The sequence below is a fragment of the Haemaphysalis longicornis genome, unplaced genomic scaffold (assembly GCF_048455015.1).
Source record: "Haemaphysalis longicornis isolate Haplotype H1 unplaced genomic scaffold, Haemaphysalis longicornis Haplotype H1 scaffold_12, whole genome shotgun sequence".
Lineage (NCBI taxonomy): Eukaryota > Metazoa > Arthropoda > Arachnida > Ixodida > Ixodidae > Haemaphysalis > Haemaphysalis longicornis.
In genome coordinates, this window is record NW_027526225.1 from 28,318,553 (window position 1) to 28,337,344 (window position 18,792).

An 18,792-nucleotide genomic window follows, 5' to 3' on the forward strand; every position below is an offset into this window, starting at 1 on the left:
CGCTCAGCTTCAGATTTCGCTGCACATTTCACTTTCATGTTTTACTGATTCCTATGAAATAGAAATCAACCACAGTTTTTTTATTAATGCGTATTAAAATTACCCAAACTCACACATGACAATTTACACGCAACCTAAAAGCTAATAGACAATGGAGAATAGGCACATCTAGAGCCACTATAAATAAGCTACGCTTTGAGCTGGTGGCTCTAGGCACATCGGTGTAACAAAATTCGGCCCAATTTCAACGCTCAGGAGAGCAGACGCACGTATCCAAAAGGTGCAGCCACTCCGGTGGATCACCGCGCACCGCTAAACGCTTCGCGTCAACGCCGCCTGCTCCCGAAAAATGCACTTGATTGGCCTAGGGGGTTCCGCATGCCGATCAATCATGCGGCGCTTCCACAAGCTAACAATCCCAGCAGAAAAAGAACATCATGCGGAACCCGATTAACATCTTGAAGAGGCAAGAAGCGAATTGTGCGCGGAGTGATGTCAATGCCCTTTTTAAGAGAGGTGAAGACCCAGGTTTTGGCGGATACGAACTGGGTTCGAGCCCCAGTAGTGCCCTTTTTCTTGCGAGACTCATTTTTAAAATGTTTTTTGGGGCTCAGTTCTACGCATTCTTTTCGTAAAAAGGAGTGTTTTTTTTTTTTTTTGCTAGGTTTACGGACGGGGCGCGTCATATCAGAACGTTGAATAAACTTTATGCATCGCACCGGAAGTTTCTGTGCTTGTACCTACCTATCTAGCAATGGAATATAGCGAATCGGATCGGGTCAATTGAATTAAATTCGTCTTTTATTTTCCAGACGACATTGTCTGGATGGTTGCCGGGGGATAAAAGCTGCAAACAGCTTGACTAAGCCCTGGGGGACCGTTCCGGTGCAGCGGTGCAACAGCAACAGAGCGGGGTAAAACACGACGTGAGCACTGCATTGAAAATGCAATATAGAGTAGAACGATATAACGTTAATGTAAGAAGCTGCTCACTAAGTTGATACTGCAGTTGACCACATTTTGCAGGGAACGCAAAACATATCCCAAGAGTTATCTTCGGGATGTTCTTTTCCCCGGGGCTTCTCCTCCAAGCCGCAGCAGCGCTGAGGATCTGACCCCGGGTATCCTCAACCGACAAACTCAGCCTCCGATACAAAAACTGCACATTTATTTACAGCCCGGCGGGCGACTAAAAAACAGGACTCGCGCGGAGCTCGAAGACGGCGGGCCGAGCTCTCCCGCGCCCGGACCGCGTCTCTCTTGTCTTCATCCCCTCGTCTTGCCGCTGGGGCCGGGGAAGGGGGAAGAGCGAGTCCTTCGTGGGGGTCCAACCCCATGTGCTGGCCATTAGCGCATCCGGTGTGAGCAGGCGCGACCTTCCACGGAATGCACGGCGTTTCAAGGCGGCGCGCGACACGTGTGTTTCATTTGTCCGCTGCTCGTCCCACGGCCCGCGCCCGTTCGTGCGTCGAAGCGCCCGACACCAAGGTTTTTTTCTTTCGTATTTAGACATAAACAAAGCGTAATTGCGTTATAAAAGAAAAAAGAATACAATTTTCAATAAATATAAACTCGGTTCTTGTCAAAAGCACCACGAAGTACAAAGCAGCACAAAAGCCTAACAAGCAACGAGTAAATTGACGAGTCTTCTTTCAATCGTGTAACCAATGAGTGCATACCGAATCAAACAGAGGTAAACGGAACGAACAATCGATAAACCAATCGGCTGTTGAAAGCTTGCAAATGGATGCTGACAACGCAGTTAACCACAGAAATCGCTTTCTCGTCGCGTCACTGGATTTACCGGTCACCATTAACGATAAGCGCACAAAACACGAGACACAAAAGAGGGTGGCGGAGAGAACAGCGCTAATAGATCGACCATAGCTTTGCGCGATCGAGAATTCGCCTTGTTTAAGCGACACCCTTGTGTAGTCATGTCAATAAATAAATTACGCCTCCGTGTATGTGCCAGTGATTGCGGTTTTTTTTAACACGAAAGTGTTTTATGCCGGGGTACACAAACCTCACAGACGTCATATCCGTCACAGAAATGACATCACTAGAAAAAGTTTCACTGGCGCGGCGGCGCTACGTTTCGAGCCCACGGTCAGTCGCCGTAATGGAGGCGTGAAACGCTCTGCCCACTGAGCCATGATGTCATGCCAGCATAGCTGTACGAACGCGCATTATTATGTCCTCCTTTCCTCTAACTTTTCCATTCAGATGGTGCTGCCGTCTAGGAGACGTGAAGCGAAGTAGTACGTCATGGCGCCGATAGTTGGCGCCTCGATAGGGCAGCGTTTAGCAGCGGAAGCTGCTGTGCTTATCCGTCCGCCGTCTTTGTGGAACGCCGGTCAGCTTGTGGAACACCGCCGCCGCGTTCCACAAGCTGAGCTCATCGCAACGCAAGCGTCTGGCGTACACGCCACGGAGCACGACCGAAGTGGTCGCACCTTTGCCGAAGCGACCCGCCAGCAGGACTTCGGTCTCCAAGCACACCCACAAGACTGTTGACCCGCAAATCATGCTCATTTCGCTGCAGCGGACCGTGACTTCACCAAAAGATTCGCTGACAACCCGTTCGATTCTGTTCGCACGGTTTGCGAGCGCCTGAGGTTTCAATCGGATTTACGCAATGCTCCGGCGCGTGTAATCCAGTGTCTAATGTTGATGCGTTTAACGATGCCATACCGACGAAATATAAATAGCGATGTGCAAGTTCATATCGATGCACAATAAACGTTCAAATGTTCCTGTGAAGGCACATTGCACTTTCGTGTGTTACCTATTCCTATAAAAGAGGGATCAACCGTGTTTTTTTTTGTTATGATTTAGCGCCACGCGGGTGACTGTAATAAATTAGTTTAGAGCGCAGCACTGTTACCCTTCCGCGTCTCGCCTTTTGGGCGCTGTTCGTTAATGGCGAATATTCACCAAGTCGCCCAAATCGCAGTCCTTTTGAATTACCAATTGTCGCTTGCAGCCTGCGGTTGCCTCAGCGGATTGATGAAAGCGCGGCGATATGGTTCTGCTGGCAGCTGTAGCGATTGTGGACGCCGTAGCGCCAGGTTACGCGCGCCGAATTAAATTTTTTTTGTTGCTTCCTAATACATGCCAGCCGAAGCTCGCTCTGAGGCCACCTCACCGTCTTCCCCGTTAGCTTTCCTCAAACCAACGCGTACAGCAACAGAGACGGGGCAGCAATGCGGAGTAACTGAAGGTTTTTATTTAGAAACGTTGATACCAGACGAACCACGAGGCGCTTGCAAAGGCACAAGCGCAGAAGAACGAAAACGACAACAGCAACAACAAAAATCCGGGGCCATTTCCACGAACGTGAAACCTGGGTATATGGGCAAAGCAAGCAGTGTATAAGCGTATTCTTGGTGCCTTGGCGTTTTTGCCAACGGAAATGAAACGTCGGTGGGTAGAGATATACAGCTTTGATGTAAAAATCTCGTGTTTTTGAAGCACGAAGCGTTCTAGTTCGAGGCGTAGACAAGTGTCCCGGTGTCCCGTCATCTCGTGATCCCGTCGGCTCGTCATCCCGTCATTCCGTCGTCTCGTGACTACACGAGACGACGGTTACGACGACGACATGAGACGCCGACATCCGGAGCGCAGGCAGGGGCGTAGCCAGCTCTTTCGGTGTCAGAACACCCCATTATTTGCAAAACGCTTTGGCCTTCTTTTTGCCCATGCTATTTACACGCGGGATGGATAATTAAGACGTGAAAACGAAAAGAAAAAAAAATGTCTAAGATTATGTTCGGGCGCAGGCTCTCATTCTTTTTGTTTTACTTGTGGCATAACACACCCCGCGAAAAAAAAAAAAATTCCTTACGTTACTCGGGCCCGTACGTACGCTCTCAGTTTGTTGATATCATTGGCATACCTAATATACAAGCGCAGAGAAAAAACAACTGCATTTTCCCCGAGGCAATAAAACGCGAAGAATGTGCGAGATAACGCGATGGGTCTAAAATGAAATGTCCCTTATTTATTTTAAATGCCTGAAGTTAACTTTAATCTTCTACAACATTTTGTTATGTGTTCTACCATAGTTTAAATTGAATGAAAGATTATCAATTGAATGAACGCTTCTCTGGGCGCTGTTAGTTCGTCCAAATAAATTTTCAGTACAGTAGAATGCTCTGCAAAAATCATCTCGCGATTTACGTTAGGCGTTTGCACTTTATAATATGGAAAAGAAAATAGCCAGCGAAATCGCCGTCTACTCAAGGTCGACGAACCTTTGTCTCAACTGAAATTTCGCGCGCCGGGTGGAACGGCGCGCCTCTACGTAGCGTCGGCGCCTTTCCCTAGATGGCGGTAGATGTCTGCGTTTTCGTTGGAGGCTCGACTGCCTGACTAGAAGCAGACGACGAGGGAAGCCGTTCGGAAAGTGGCCGAAACTGGCGGGTCGTTTGCGAAGCTGGTTCAGCTTGCGGAGTCCATTTCTTTTCTTCCGCCGGGTTGGCGGCTGACTGTGTATGTAGCCCGCCCTTTATCGCGAATATGATTCACCCAATATGTGGCCACCATGCCGGATGCTACGTGACGGACGTGTAATGCCAACCACGCTGGGTGTTTGCGCGGCGTAGTGATGTCATCCGGGGGTTCCCGGTGGCTCTGAGTGACCGCAAAGGACTTCGTCGGTGCAAAACGAAACCGCGTAAAAATAGGACCAGGAGCGACACAAACGGCTGTCTTGCCCTTAGATCGCTCTGTTCCACTTTTACGTGTTCCATCTCGCCCGACTTCAGGCCCTCTTGTAGTCACGTGGTGCGGAGGATCCGGAATTCTTTGCGGCGGACGTCGTTTTGAGCAACGTTACTAGAATATTGTAGTTGCGTTGGTTTTGGGTGCCGCTGCAGCCGAACGGCGGTCGACTTTCGGACCGCGATGGGCAGCGTAAAGTGCTACCCCAAAATATGCTGCGTTACAATCTGTCCGTCCGTATGTCCGTCCGCAATGACATAGCGCCGCCATCACGACAATAAGCAACGTTTGCTGCGATAGTGCACATTCAACCCCAACATGCTATCCTTTATGAAGTTGGCTTTCTTTCCCCATTCGCCTTTTGCCGTGAAGCAGTAATTTCAGTCTTTGGCGGGATATACTTTCTTCAGGTCTCCCACTCAACTGTCCGTGTTCGCAGTGTCCTTAACACCGCTCAAATGACAAAAGTTCCTGCACAGCGACGATGAGCAGTAAGTCACAACGAATAGCGCCGACGGCCCCATGTGTTGGCCACGGTAAGTAGTGATATTTTGGTAGGTGAGAGGGTGAGGCCGAGACACCTGCACCAAAAATTCGTGTCATCCAGGGGCTGTTGCCGGCTACCCCCTTAGAGGTGAAGGTCCTGGTGAACCGTCGTCCGTATATGTCGTCCGCATATATGATGCTGTAGATGTGCGGTGGGGCGCTGAGTCACCAGGCAAGAGGTATCAAGGCTATATAAAAAGCAAAGGGGCCAAGGCAGAGCCCTGAGGCACACCACAGCGGGGCTGAAAGGAACCGGTGTGAGATATCCATTGAGGCGGATGGAGAAGGTGCGATTTTGTAGGTTGACGGAGATTAAATCACATAGGCGTGAGGGAAGATGAATGAGATGAACTATCTTGACGTGGGTGGAGTGGCCAAGGTGATCGTGTGCTTTGTGGATTCAATTCAATTGTATTTTATTTCAACATTAGTAATGTTTGGGGGCATAAACAAAAATCCATAATGTGGACGTCCGTGCCTACGTCAATAATGAGGCCTGACGTCTATGCCTACGTCCATAATGTGGCGTCAGGTCCATGCCTAGTACAGAACGAACACGCTGGGACCGGTCGCCAGCGCGGATCATCTTGGAGAGGTGAGCCAGACCATACTCCACACCAAGATGGGGACCAAATCCTGTTTGGCGAGGGTGGTACAGATGATGCTCGTCAAGCTGCCATTGAAGGCGTGTGGCGAGTATTCGCTCCAACAAATTCCAAATGGTGACCGTCAGTGCGATTGGCCGGAGATTGCGGATGTCGGTACTCGGTTGACCGGGCTTGGGAATAGCAATAACATCCGCTTGAAGCCTGGCTGGGGTTATAGCACAGGTGAGCCATACCCGATTGTACGCCTCTAGGAGTCCCACGAGGGAAGATTCGTCGAGATTCTTGAAGGATTCATAGGCAACTCCGTCAGGGCCGGGAGCTCTGCGGAGTGTAGCCTTGTCAATTGCTGCAGTTAATTCTGCCATGAACATTGGTGGAAGATCAGAAATGCTGAGGCATCAGGGTTCGGCAGCGGAGATGATTGTTCCATAGAATGAGAAACGCACCATATGAAACGAAGTCCAGACTGTGACCCTAACGAAACGCACATGTCAAGCCGGTGCTGTCGGGACAGCCGTCGTTCATGGCGACGACCCGCAGCAGCGAGTTGGTTAATGCGGAATCGGCAAGTCTGAGCTGGGAATGTGGCAAGCAGCCAATTCCGCCTGGCGGCGCTGCGCCCATAGGGGCGGCTCTGGTCAACCCAGGTCACAGTTGTTGCAGGGATGATAAGGACTCCTCTTTGAACGTTGATATCTGATTAACTGACTTCTGAAACCCGTCGCACTTGATGATATGAGATTTACGAGGTAGGCGACTAGAGGGTGAAGGCGAAAGATCGAGGTGAATGGGATGATGCTCGCTACCCCATCAGTCCTGCTCCCACCGCCAAGTAACTGCAAATGGCCAAGTCACCAAGCTAGATCTGGGGAACACGGAGGCATACGAGCGGATGCGGAGCGGCGGGTCGACTGAGTCGTGTCATTAAGTAAAGTGAAGGGAGCATGCTCATGGCGTCCAGAAAATCTGAATCTTGCACCCTCGCCGTGTCATAACCCCAGGCTGGGTGCGGAGCACTGAAGCTACGGGCGATGAGGATGGGCAACCGGGACGTTGTGCTCGGAGGTAGGAAGACCATGCAATCATAACACGAAGCATGGCCACTGTGTGGATGCACATTGCATGACACAAAAGTCACGGCGCAGTGACGCAGCTGAACTACTTTTTGCCATGGCGAGCCCCAGCTTTGAAGGCCAGCGGATGTCTGGGGAAGGCACGTGAGAACATACAATACAGCTTTACCGCGTGGCGTCGGAGGGAGATCAGTGATTGCTGGATACGAGTAGACATTAAAGGAGGGGATACGAGATACGCTGTTCGTTTCCTGTAGCAGCAGAGCCTAGGCGAAGAGAGAGAGAGAGAGAGAGAGAGAGAGAGAGAGAGAGAGAGAGAGAGAGAGAGAGAGAGAGAGAGAGAGAGAGAGAGAGAGAGAGAGAGAGCAAACTTTATTCTGCAGCTCAAGTGCGAGCCGCGGAGTTATCAGTCCTCAGAGGAAGGGGGTGTTCCGACGGTGGCGGGCTTATTGGCGGAGGTGCTCAGAGAGTTCCAATGTGGGCAGCCAACAGGGACGGCGTTTCTTAAGTTCACCCAGTTTTTGGGGCAGGCCGCGGCAGCTCCACTGTAGTATAGTGTCAGTTGCGGGTACGGCGGGAATGGAAGCTCGATCGTGCCGGTTCAAAAGCGGGAGTCGTTGCCACAACTGGGAGTTGTTCACACGCATGCGCGAGTAGGCCTCACGCTTTGAGGGCATTTTATGTCTGCACTATCTATCGTGATCTACCGTTGTCGACTTGCACAGTCCACAACGGAACTTACGGACAGCCTCCGTTTCAGCGGCCGCGTTCGGTCGGCCGTGGTCATAGTGGGCGGTGGATTGGGACGGGAGGTACGCATGCGACCCTGTTGAAGGCATTGGTAACAAAATACTGGCCTCGTCTTGTAAGGCCGGCGGGGAAGGATGCATCCATTGTCGATGAATCGCATCGCAGGTTCTGTGAAACCACGAACACTAACGAGGCCTCACTGAACTGTCGTCAGAAGAAGTCTGCTACGCATTAACTCTGTCTGTCTGTTAATGCTACGCATTAACAGACAGACAGAGGTGGCCAAAGAAGGAATATCGTCTTTAAAATGCAAACCTATACGTCTGCTAGAGGTGCGCGCTCATATACGCGTGCACGGTAGGTTAGTCAATGAAAACGAGCAGATGTCACGTTTCTCGAAAGCCACTGGGGCGGACGACGGCTGCTCAGCCAGGCGCGTAACGAACAGAGCAAAGTTTCCACTCGTCGTTCTGAAATGAAGACGACCGAAAAAAGACGGCACGTACACAGCGCTCCTCGCCCTATCTTGACGGTGCGCTACGGAGTTAAACTTTGCGGAAGCCTAATGAAGCCGTGCGCTTCGATTGGTATAATAGTCCAAGGTCTCACCGATGAACAACGACGACCATTTCGACGTGCGCGAAGGCAGCAGACGATCGACCGTTTTCGTATCTGCCGTGCGAGCGAGCGCTCATTTTGTTGACAGGGCGCTGCTGCCTATGCAGATAATCGATGTTAGACGGCAAAATGGACCCACCACTAATGGGCGCTGCAGGTTACTACAGCTATTCGCAACGAAATGATGCTCCTATACAGTCGCTAAGCGCGCTGAAAAGTGCACTGCAGCGCGGCGCGCTTTCGCGTCGCAGACGATAAGTTATAAACGAGTATGAAGCAGAAGGCTGCTTTCTCGCTTAGCTTTCTCGCGAGCAAGATTTGGGTAGCAGATGAACGTACTTTAGCGCGCGAGGAACAACTGGGCGGAAGTTTTCTCGCATTCTCTGTACGATGCACGCGATCGTGCCGGTGTAACTATAGGTACTTTGCAACAGCTGCGTCGGATTAGGCCTACGGCGTTGTCGGAATGGCCTGCAAAGGCTGGGAAATGCTGCGCACGTTGAACACTTGCCCGCAAAACAGAAACAGTGTAAACGTTTTGATTCTGTTGCAGCCTTGCTTTACGTACACTGAAGCTGAACTTAAGCCGCCGATCCGCAAATCATCCTCAGCCGCAGATTTCGCTGCACATTTCACTTTCGTGTTTTACCGATTCCTATGACAGTGGAATCAACCACAGTTTTTTTTTTTTTTTTCATTCTTACACAACCCATTTGCACGGGGCGTTAATGTTGCACGGGGCGTTAATGGTACAAAATTTTTACTTTCAACATTCTGTCTCTAGATGGCTCGATTACGGCAAAACTCCTTAGTAAACCCGCGGCTCCACCCTGCAGTAGAAAACAAGAGAAAATTATGGGTGTTATTGAAAACGTATTTCTTTTTCAATTATGGAGGGACACTTCGACAAGCGCCCTCCCGCCTGCCTTAGCTACTTCGGGCTGTTTATTTTTCCTCCAGGCTAAAGTTTGTATTTCTCATCTCCATCTTTAGCCAAATCAAGTGTTATTGAAAGTAATCAGATCCTTCAAATATAATTACCGCGTTACCACGCTAGCTAGCTAAAACTGCCCGATTAAAAATCATCCACCTTAAGCTACTTATATCTCGCGAAATACCAATACATGCTTCGTTTAAAGAGAATCGCTGTTTTAACACTTCGTTTCGCTCAACAACTGCGGTCAGTTGTGATATAAGGCTGTAAACGGTAAATATCCGTGAATGCATTTGGTGCCTGAGATGATATGCATAGAGGCCACTGTATACCAACCGCACTCAGTAATCGGTTTTGCTTATTCTCACTATACTCTGGTACACGTTAAAGAACGGCAATAGTCCATGCAGTGTATCACTCCGTCGAAGAACGCGCGCGTTTTGGAAGGGAATGGTGCCTAATTCGTGAGATCGTCTGCTTTTGTTAACCTAGTTTGTTTGTCGTCGCTTCAGTGGTTTGTAAAAAGGATAAGTCCGAAAGATCAGCCGTGGCTTAGCTCGGCTATGCCAGGATATACGTAGCGTGAGCTAAGGTCCAGCTGGTTATTCTTAGTTTTCCTGGTTGTCTAGGATTAGCTGATTATCATGCTTACTGCTGCTAAAATGATTGCCAATCCAAACGAGTTCCATCCAATTCAGTGCCATCCAATCTAATCCAGTCCAGTCCAGTCCAGTCTAGTCTAATCCAATCCAATCGCGTCGCATCGCATCGCGGCGGCGCCTGCGCCGGAGCGCGAGCTGTGCGCCGTGAGACGTCACTGCTCCTCGCGCATGCGCAGCACGCCTCTCCAGGAGCCACGTGAAACTGCTCAACCTCGGCCAGTGTAGCTCACGCTACAAAATCACGAAAACGACTCGTGTCGCGTCCCAAATACTCGCAGTCCTTGCTCCGCGCAGTCTTTGCTTCGCGCGGAGGTACACAGCCAGATGCGGTGATGAGGCGCAGGGCCAACTTCCTTTTCTTTCCCCGCTACAAAGGGGAAACCAATTGCAATCATCATCATCATTATCATTTATCGTTCTTCAGTTTTACACGAGTATATTTGCAAGCTTTCGCGTCCTCTCGGCCATTATAGACATTTTATTTTTATTGCGCTAGTATACCCGATGGCATAAATTCTACCTTACCGATATAAGTTAACTCCCGTTTCCTTCTGGGATAGGTACTCATTTATTCACGCAGAAACAAAATACCCTCGTATGTCTGCAACAATTCTTGTGGGTGTGCTTGGCGAGCGACGTCCTGCTGGCGGGTCGCTTCGGCAAAGGTATTGTGACGTCATTTCCGTGAGGGATATGACGTCAGTGAAATCTTCGTGTATCCCAGCATAAACACTTTCGTGTTAAAATATAAAACCCTAAAACCAACAACTCTAACTATAACGTACTCTTCTTAAATACTAAAGGTTGCTTCCCCGCAAGAAGACCCTGCGTGCAGGGGTGCACCCTTTACAGGCCGCTTGCTTCGTTGTACTGGCGTCATTTCAGTGAGGGATATGACGCCAGTGGAATCTGTGTATCCCGGAATACAACACTTTCGTGTTAAAAGAAGGGGCGACGCACGACGGTGGTATCTAGTCGAAAAGTTGAAAGCTACTGCAAAGGGCAAGTGCGACCACGCAGGCAGAGGGGACACAAACACAGCGCCGTTGGTGTGTGCCGTCTCGTTTGCGTATAAAATTCTCAAATTTCGCGCCACAGTGACGTGTTATGGGTAGGAGTGATGCATTATGGGCCGGCGCTAAAAGCATAATTGTCAGTGTGTTAGCCGCACGTTATCATTGAAGTGATGCTATCAAACGGAACTTGTGGCTCCTTTGAAATCGCCCAGTCATGTTCCTTGGCGGTGGCTTAGGTGACGTCACAGAGACTCGGGCAGAAAGCGGCTGGGAGTCGCCACTGCTTTATCTGTTATCCTTAATACCTCCGCTATCTGACTGAAGTTTGAAATAACATTGGTATCATTGTTATCAGGGCAAAGCAGCCTTTTTAACGAACCAAACTTACATTTTGGCTTCATGGCCCCTTTACTGTAACCTCAAAAGCCGTGTACCTCGCACGCTTTGACCTTGAGTGGCACGTGGAAGGGCTGTGTGATGTTCGCTGTCCCGTTTCTTTTTCTGTTCCCTTGCTCTGGCCGGCAAGAGAGTGAGCGGCTGTGTCGCGTTCCTTCTTCATCTCCCTTACTATCTCTTTTTCTGTCTATCCTCCTATCCTCAGTCTTATTGAGGTGCCCTCAGCACGAGCGGCAGTTATCGGGTGAGTCAGCTTCTCTTTCTCGCGCAATAAAGCAACACACACTCCGCATCTCTTCTGCCGCGCGCGGACGCCGACCGACCAACGAAGAGCCAGACACATGTGCGGAGAACGGTCCGGCAGGGGTCACAAACACGCATGAAGGCTGCAGCACCGGTTTGGGCCGAACGCGAAAACGCGTGAGAAAACGCGTCGTTGTCCGCACATGTGTTTGGCGACTTCATCAGAGGGAAATGTCGCTTCGCTACATGTGTGCGGGATTCTGTCAAAGCGCAACCTCACGCGTATTCGCCTACAGTGCAGGCGTAACTACCTCAGTCGGCGTACGAGCATCGAAGATCATCAAACAACGGTGCCGCGGTTTGTAAAGCGACTCGAAACGCCTGGCGCCGCTTGAACTCTTTTCCTGTTCCTGCAGTTTGCTAACTTAGCCTTAAAGAGAGGGCGAACGAAGACGCACGAAGTCTGACCTGATTTCTCTTCGAGTGCAGGCGTGGAAGCTAATCTACTCAGTGTAGTTTGGTGACCGTCGACGGGCCGCCCTAATTGAGGGAAGCGACTCGCGCGATCGAGTACTCCTCCTGTCAGCTTGGCGGCTCTGCGCCGACGTACAGGCCTAACTCATTCGCTTTTCGTTTACTGCCCCGATACCTAAGTGCGCGCGGACCCGAATGGAGTTGTGTCCGAATGTGAGTTCGCCTGTCGGAAGACATGCCACGCTGCTGCACCGGTCGAACGCGCGCTCCGGGGGACGACGTTTCGTAATAGGTTCCCAACTCCCGCGCACACCGACGCCGATCTCAGTGCGAGTGGTCGCAAAGCACTCGGGGAGCATTGATCACCGCTGGAAACGCCGAACAAAGGAGTCTATATATAGCCCTCTCTCTGTACACGTTGCGCCACACGAAACGGCCACTCAGCTCTGAGTGCCGCTGCGTTTGCTTGCCGCTTCACGGAGGTCACGGAGCGCGTCGCACTAATCGATGGCGCTAATAGACGCCTCGCGAAGGTTGTGTCACGCAACACACGCGGAAGACAAAGCGACTCTGGAAAGCTGATTGCGTGGCCGCTGAATGCAGATGAGTGCATCGGAGGGAGAACGTGAGAGAGGCTGAGGGAAAAGAAGGGGAAATGGGTGACATCGCGATGTCCGATTGATCTGCGTCCTGATGGCGTTAATGAACGGATGTGTCTGTATATGATTAGTGAGCCAGTATTAATTGATCTGGAGGGCGGCTGCGACCATAGAGGAATGTGAAAGCTGCTTCTGTTTACTGTGGCTGGCGGGACAGCAGAGGGAACAAAGTGCCTCTTCCTTTCAACAAAAACAAACAAACAAACAAACAAACAAACAAATTAACAAACAAACAAGGAAGCCCATGGGAGCAAAACGTTACTGCGATTTTTTAATTGTAACGGAGTTATGTCACGCAAACAATGGATATTTAGGACGTCCGTTTTTAGAGTCATGCTGCCAGTATACTTCTAAAGTACACAACTGAGAGTGGGCATTGATTTCAGTTCGGGATACTAACGCAAAAGGCCAAATCATACTGCTGCCGAAGGGAACCAGGTCTTCTGTACGCCTAATTGCTTATCTTCTCGTCAATTCATGTATCCAATTGTCAGGCGTTGTCGGTGTGACAAAACGAGGAGAGGAAGATCTTTTTGTCCCGCATTGCAAAACGACAGCGAGCTACAAAGACGTCCTCTCACCACGGCACGAATGTGAACTCACGAGCAATCACTGCATTTAACCAATCAATTAATCAGTGAATAAACATGTAGAAGGGTTGCAAGCTGGGCCAGTTGGAAAAATATTCTTTGGATGAAACCAGCGCGAACCAAAACAAAGACAAAGCAAGGACGCCAGAGGCTGTCCTTCTGTTCCACTCCTTTGTCTTTGTTTAAGTTCGCGCTGGTTTCATCCAAGAATAAACAGGTATTTGAATAGATAAAACAATCATGGCAAAGAACCCAGGAGTAAGAACAAGGCAGGGGAGGAAACGGCGCTTGGCCTAGGTTAAGCTAGCGCCATCTGTTGCGGCAGAAGGAACTGGGCCGCCGCCGCGATCGGCATATCACTGTGCGGGGAAGGAATGAATTGTGGCCTCTATCATTTTGTCCATTTAAAGGGACCCTGCAACACTTTCGAGAAGCGCTTTCGCTCATTCCTTCGCGCCTGAAACCACTGCGAAAGCTGTAGTTATCGCCAGCACGGAACGGCACTGCGTGATTTGCTCGTCGCACCAGACACACCTTCCATTTCTGCTTTGTTTCTGTGGCTTTTTTTAAAGTTGCTATCGAAGAGCGTTCATTGCTGCAACTAAAGGAAAACCGGCCAAAAGCTGCTACGTGGCCTTGGTGACGCAATTTGAGCCGTCGAAGAACGTCAAGACCGGGAAAGAGAGAAAAATCTTTAGAGCGAGTTTCCAAGTTATCGATGGGCATAGAGCAGTAATTTTTAGCTGAGGCACTTTCCGACCCCCTAATCTAAGTACTGAGTGTGTTGGGTGGCTACGTGCTGCAAGCATTTAAGATTTGGAAAATGTTGAAAAAAAGTGTTGTAGGGCCACTTTAATGCCACTGCCCTCTCCTTCTCCATCCGTTGGTTTTCGATGTGATATTATCTGGCCGCTGACCCACACAGTTACTCAGTATACCCCAGTTACAAAAATCCCCACATGTCCCATGTATCAAAAGCCGGCCCGCAATTGGCCCCCCTGAGCTGGGGCAAACGAGGGCAAAAAGGGGGAAAGTTGACGAGCCTGTCGTCTGTCGGCAGAAAGATGAAGAAGTACTCAAGTGCTCACGGCTGGTGTCGTAAGTGATAAAAAAAAAAGAACTGTGGAAACTTAAACAAGTGTTGCCTAATTATGTTTCATAACTTAAAAAGCAACCTTCATTTTAATAAATCGTGTTTTTAAGTAAATGTTTAGCAAGACCCAGTTTTTATCCCCTAGTTACTGCGCCAGTACACTTGCTCTTCAGCTTCAACGAAGCAGGATGCCCGCGCTGCCCGGATTCTGAAGCAGAGTGTCACTACTGGGGTGGTATTCTCGTGTTTTGTCCGTTTTGTGTCCGTTTCAGAAGTGTCCGTTTTGAGCTAGCCCCGATTGGCTAAACGCGAACACCCTGATGTGGCGCCTTTCAAGCATGGAGCCGCGGCATCTCGGAGCAGACGATTTGGAGCAGACGATTTTTCGTCGCCTTGTTGTGGATTCACTGCCGGAATAATAAACACCTAAAAGATAGTTTAAAGAGGTCTAGTCGTTTAAAATGCGTTTACAAGAACTGTAGCGCGAAAGTCAACCCAAAGCCCGCCTACAACTTGGAAGTACGTCACAATAAAACGGACGCAAAACGGACGTTTTGAAAACGGACAAACGCGAGAATACCGCCCCTGGTGTATATTGCCGCAACAGGCCGTTTCGCAGCCTATACATATTCTTGCTCCATGCAACAGAGCAATGCTCAATGAAATCAATCAATCAATCAATCAATAAATCAATCAATCAATCAATCAATCAATCAATCAATCAATCAATCAATCAATCAATCAATCAATCAATCAATCAATCAATAAATCAATCAATCAATCAATCAATCAATCAATCAGTGAACGTGTTAGCCAGCCCGAACGCACCTTAGCCGAGAGCACCTCGGAGGCGGCCAGCATGGACTGGGCGACGATGGTGCTGAGGTCGCAGTAGACATCCTGCAGCTCGTCCAGCAGGCGGGGCAGCGTGGCGCCGTAGTACTCGTCCAGCATGCCGTTGGTGGCCGCCAGCTGCTGCACGTACGCGTTATGGCAGTCGTAGTAGGCCGCCAGCGCCGCCTGCTCCTCCGAGGCCGACAACGGCGACGGCTGCTCCAGCGGGGCCGCCGTCAGGTCCGTGCACCCCGCGCCTACTCCTCGCCGGCACACGTTGCGGTACGCCTCGGCGTACTCGCCCTGGCACTGCAGTGGTCGCCGAAATAAGTGCACGCTGCTTCACTCGGTAACGGACCAGGAGGTTACGGGGTCAGTTTTCGAGAGAAAAAGGCGAGGGGTACCGGTATAAGCCTTCCTGTTACGAACAATCTTTCCTGGTACAATCATGGACAAGTAAAAAAAAAATATAAATCAGAGCACACACAATCGAAGAATTGGATGCGTGGAGATCACGCAACGACGCGGTTGGGGTATATTTGGATCGCCAAGCTTGAAAGCTTTGCTGCTGTTATGGTGTCATGCGATTATTAGACGAGCACAGAAAGAGGTTGCGCTATCTGGTGTTCCCGTTCATATCTGCGCGCTAGCACTTCATCCATCCATGACTGTACAAGCATGTTTACGGGGCGCCGTCTTTTCCTACTTCAAGTCCCATCTCTCGGGGGCCAACCTATCGCTCTGTTGGTGCACCGGTTGTCATTCTCCGCATTGTCTTAAGCCCAATTTCACTTTTTTTCCCTCTTTAATTGGAACTAGGATGTCTTCCACCCGATTTCGGTGGCAAATTCAATATGCTCTTTGAACGCTACTCATATAAATCGCCTTCCCAAGGCTCGCTGAGCCGGCCTAATTTCTTTTTGTGGCCGCGTACTAAGCACCCAAGTTTTTAGTCCTCAAGTTTCCAAAAGCGCCGAACCACAAGTCATCACCGAGAGAACGCACTGGTCGTGTTCTTTCCACCTCAGTGACAAAGGTAGCCTAACAGAACGTGCTGTTGTGCTAGTTGGTACATACTGAATGGGAGGCTTAGCGCAAAAAAGACGAGGACGGTGGCAAACGTGACAGGCCCTAGTCTAGTAGTCATTACTGTAGCCTAGTAGCCTAGTAGCCAAGTAGTCATTATTGTACAGTGTTTGCGGAGTGCTCCCTACTCCTTCGTTCTCACGGTTCGAGTCGGCACTGACTTGTCCAAGATGGATACGTAGTCGTATACATCCAACGCTTATAGTATTTCATCGACTAGGGGGAAGGGGGGGGGGGGGCTTTCTTCGACTAACTTCACTTTCATGGTTGTCTAAGCTTTTATGAGTGCACCTTCTGAAGCATTCTTCGCGCGTCTTCTCCAGAATTTCCATACAAGACAGTGCCATCCGGAAACCTCAAGTGGCTAAAATATTGCCCGTTTGCTCGCTTCCCGGGCTTCACCCAATAAATGGAGCCTCCTAATTAACTGACCCCTTGTGCATTGTGCATGCTGTAAGTTATTTCGGTGAGATAGGGTCCTCTTGGCTGACGCCATACACACTAGAGTGCCTTCCACTCTTCTTTACGGTGGTATTGTACCAGCACGTGCCGTGTATATATTTTTTAGGTAGGAGAAGTGTGTGTTCCTAGAACAGGGAGGGATCCTTGTTTCTCAATGCTGCCTGCATGGGATTCTACTGATTGTCAGTGGTTTTTTACGCTGTGAGCATTACGAATCTACTTAATTAAATGCTCTTTTTCGTAATCTAGTTAGAAATTCTATGTAAGAAGGATTACCATACCGCGCTGATTTCTCCATTATCAGGTTAATTAGGTTAATCAGGTTAATTAGGTTAGGTTAGGTTAGCTTAGGTATGATCTATTGTTGAGTCACAAACATCTCGGTAAACAACTTGTATACAAAGTGTGTGGGCTGCTGGTCTGCATAACTTAAGCTCTGTGACTTGACCTTTCTTGTAAATTAGAATTGGGTTCTACAGGCATTTCTTCGGGCTAGTGATACGTTTTGTCCGGATGAATTCTAAGAGTAAATATTGATAGCGTTTACGATACATCACCACCACCATCCTCTAGTAGGTCACCGCTGGTTCCGTCGTCACCTGCGGCTTTGCCTCTGTTTATTCCCTTAAGGGCCTTGCCTTCCCGCCTTTAGTTAATCCAGTAACCTCGCGAATCAGGCTAGTCCGTTGAGCCCTTCGTTAAGGGATACTACAGTACAAATCTTCATAAAACCTTCCCGCTATTCTCATTATCTCATTTACCCGCCGCGGTGGCTCAGTGGCTAAGGCGTTGCGCTGCTGAGCACGAGGTCGCGGGTTCGATTCCCGGCCGCGGCGGCCGCTTTTCTGATGGAGGCGAAAAGCAAAAACGCCCGTGTGTACGAGATTTCGGCGCACGATAAAGATCCCCAGGTGGTCAAAATTAATCCGGAGCCCTCCACTACGGCGCGCCTCATCGTCTGCGTTGCGTCGGCGCGTTAAACCCTAAAATCAATCAATCAATCATTATCTCATTTACCTCGTTCCTTATCCTACCACTTTCGTCTCTCAGTGCGCAGTTTCTAGTTCCTGTCTCTACCAAAAGCGGGCCTCTTCCTTTCCCTTGAGCTCTCGCCTCTGGACTGTGTGTCTCCGATCGCCGCCGTGATGTAAGCAAGAATGTCACTGCTATATGCCTCGGAGTTCTGGCCGCTTCTGCGGGAGCTCTTTAAGGCAACAACTGGGACGTCGGGGTAACCTTATACGAGCCGCTTGCAATAATGGGGGGATAACAGGCGAGTGCCCACTTTGTTGAGCAGCTCCTCGGCCTTGACGAGGATGGTCTCGAAGCTCTCGCGGTGCAGGAAGACCTTGCGTGACTGGCTCTTGCGGTGGAAGGTCTTCTCCAGCAGCATCACGCCCATCTGCTGGCTCAGGCAGCGAGAGATGTCGCCGTGCACCTGCGCATGCGCAGAACAGCAAAAGTGTGGGCGCACGCTCTCTCCGGCAATATCTCTGAACTATGCACTGCAAAACGATTCAAATTTTAAGGGTGTAAATCACTGGCTATAACTAACACCCTTACACACACGAAAACACCCTTTAAGGCTTTTTTTCTTTTCAATACCCTTGCACCGGAGGAAGAATACAAGGATACACTCCTTTACAGGGTGTTATTACACCCTTTCAGAGAGCGTTTTCAGAGAGCGTAAGTATAGACACAAAGGGTGTAAATAAACTTACCGTGCTCTCCGTTGTTAAAGGGGTACTGACACCAATTTTCGGCGTTAATATTATTGCACAGTTCGCTTCCTTTGCTCAACAGATTACCCTGGCTGAAATATGAGCGGCCTGCGACGCGAAGAACCTACTTTAATTGGATCTCATTTATCGCGACGACGTAACAGTACGCGGAGCGCCACTCAGCAAATGGACGTCAGCTTGACATCCTCCCGTGGTAGCCAAAAGAAGTGACGCGGACAGCGATCGTCTAAAACTCGTGACGTCACTTCACGCGCGTGGCTCCGCGAGCGGCGACTGGGCGC

The 18,792-nt window shown here is 49.8% G+C and overlaps 1 protein-coding gene across 5 annotated transcripts in view; it reads right to left on the reverse strand.

Moving 5' to 3' along the window:
• The window catches only part of LOC144162534 (uncharacterized), a 584,817-nt gene that overhangs the window by 61,947 nt on the left and 504,078 nt on the right, over positions 1–18,792 (reverse strand). For all 5 annotated transcript variants that reach the window (XM_077693110.1, XM_077693111.1, XM_077693108.1 and 2 more), the window contains 2 exons: positions 18,055–18,207; positions 15,216–15,530 (listed from right to left, as the gene is read on the reverse strand). In XM_077693110.1, coding sequence (XP_077549236.1) covers positions 15,216–15,530; positions 18,055–18,207 — 468 coding nt within the window. The remainder of the gene's footprint in view (positions 1–15,215; positions 15,531–18,054; positions 18,208–18,792) is intronic.